A 1319-nucleotide genomic window follows, 5' to 3' on the forward strand; every position below is an offset into this window, starting at 1 on the left:
TGCAGTGAGCCGAGATTGCGCCACTGCACTCCAGCCAGGGCAACAAGAGCGAAACTCCATCTCAAAAAAATAGAAAAAATAATAGACTAATAAAACAGTAAAAAAAACAATGTGAGAAAATGGACGTCTTCATTGCAAAAGCTCGCCATTTACCATATATGCAATTCCCCAGTGTTATTTTCCTTCTAGGTCTTTGTGAAATAGTGAAGTGTTTTCCCTCACATCTTACCTGTCACCCAACTGGATCACAGCACTATGTACCAGCTTGACCCTCCCTCCAGGCATCAGGCCTAAAAAAAAGATGAACCAAAATCAATGCACCTTTCAATAGAAGCTAAATCAAAATCTAGTTATAGTTGCCTGGAATCATTTTTCATTGCCTAAATATCTGTGTTACTAAATAACATCAAATGCAAATCAATACACAGCATCCCTTCCGTCCTCTGGGTGAGGTTCATGTATACTCCCTTAGGAGAAGAATCCAGAATTCGCAGTTCAAAGTCTTATGGGAAGAAAGATTGTAGAACCATGATCTGAGAGCCTTTATATCTTTAGATCTGATAAAATAAGGGCGGTAAGCCATCCGTACATGTGTATGAATGTACATACACTAAACAAGCCTTAGATCACAGCAGCAAACGTTGCCCTGTGAATGTCTACCGAGGCTCCAATGCCTACAGGAAAGTTGCAGGACCTCTCCTTCCACCATCCCAGAGACTCAGAAATCTGCTGGTCTCCAGGCAGAATGTACAGAAGGCAGAGTGGCTCCTCAGCCAAGTGCATCTGGCCTCACTCTTTGTTCCAGCAGCTTCTCCGGCTTCCTTCTCACACAACACAGAGCCACGGCTCTGAGGCCTGACTGCTTTTCTTTTCCTTCCCTGAAAGCATTCATGGCTACAGCTCTGGCTCCTTGGCCATCCACTGGTTTTGCCTCCTATGTCTGCTCCCAATATCACTTTTCCTCTAAAACTACCGCAAGGAGAAAAACTAGAAATCTATGGATGTTAAAACCCAAATTCTGGGTAAGGCATTGCCTAGAACTCTGGGGGCAGGTGAATTAAAAGCAAGATAGAAATAAACCCAATCTGCAGCTGGGCCAGGTCCCTGTAGCTGCTGCGTATCTCCTGCCAGTCACAACCACAGTGAAGAAGGGTCAACGCTGCCATTCACAAATGTGTAGCTTCCCGGCACACCCCCCACCTGGCATCTCGGCTCCCACACCACCGGCCATGGGCAGCTTTTCTGGCCGGGTCCTCCCACTGGCCCCTACATGCCACAGCCCACAGGCAGCCTTTCTGGCCAGGCCCTTTCCAGCTGGG

General features: G+C 46.9%; 1 protein-coding gene across 1 annotated transcript in view; it reads right to left on the bottom strand.

Annotated features, from left to right (window-relative positions):
• WDR60 (WD repeat domain 60) overlaps positions 1-1319 on the bottom strand; it is a 123443-nt gene that overhangs the window by 32051 nt on the left and 90073 nt on the right. Inside the window, exon 21 of the mRNA XM_011990196.1 lies at positions 230-290. Coding sequence (XP_011845586.1) covers positions 230-290 — 61 coding nt within the window. The remainder of the gene's footprint in view (positions 1-229; positions 291-1319) is intronic.

Source organism: Mandrillus leucophaeus, unplaced genomic scaffold, assembly GCF_000951045.1.
Source record: "Mandrillus leucophaeus isolate KB7577 unplaced genomic scaffold, Mleu.le_1.0 Scaffold373, whole genome shotgun sequence".
Lineage (NCBI taxonomy): Eukaryota > Metazoa > Chordata > Mammalia > Primates > Cercopithecidae > Mandrillus > Mandrillus leucophaeus.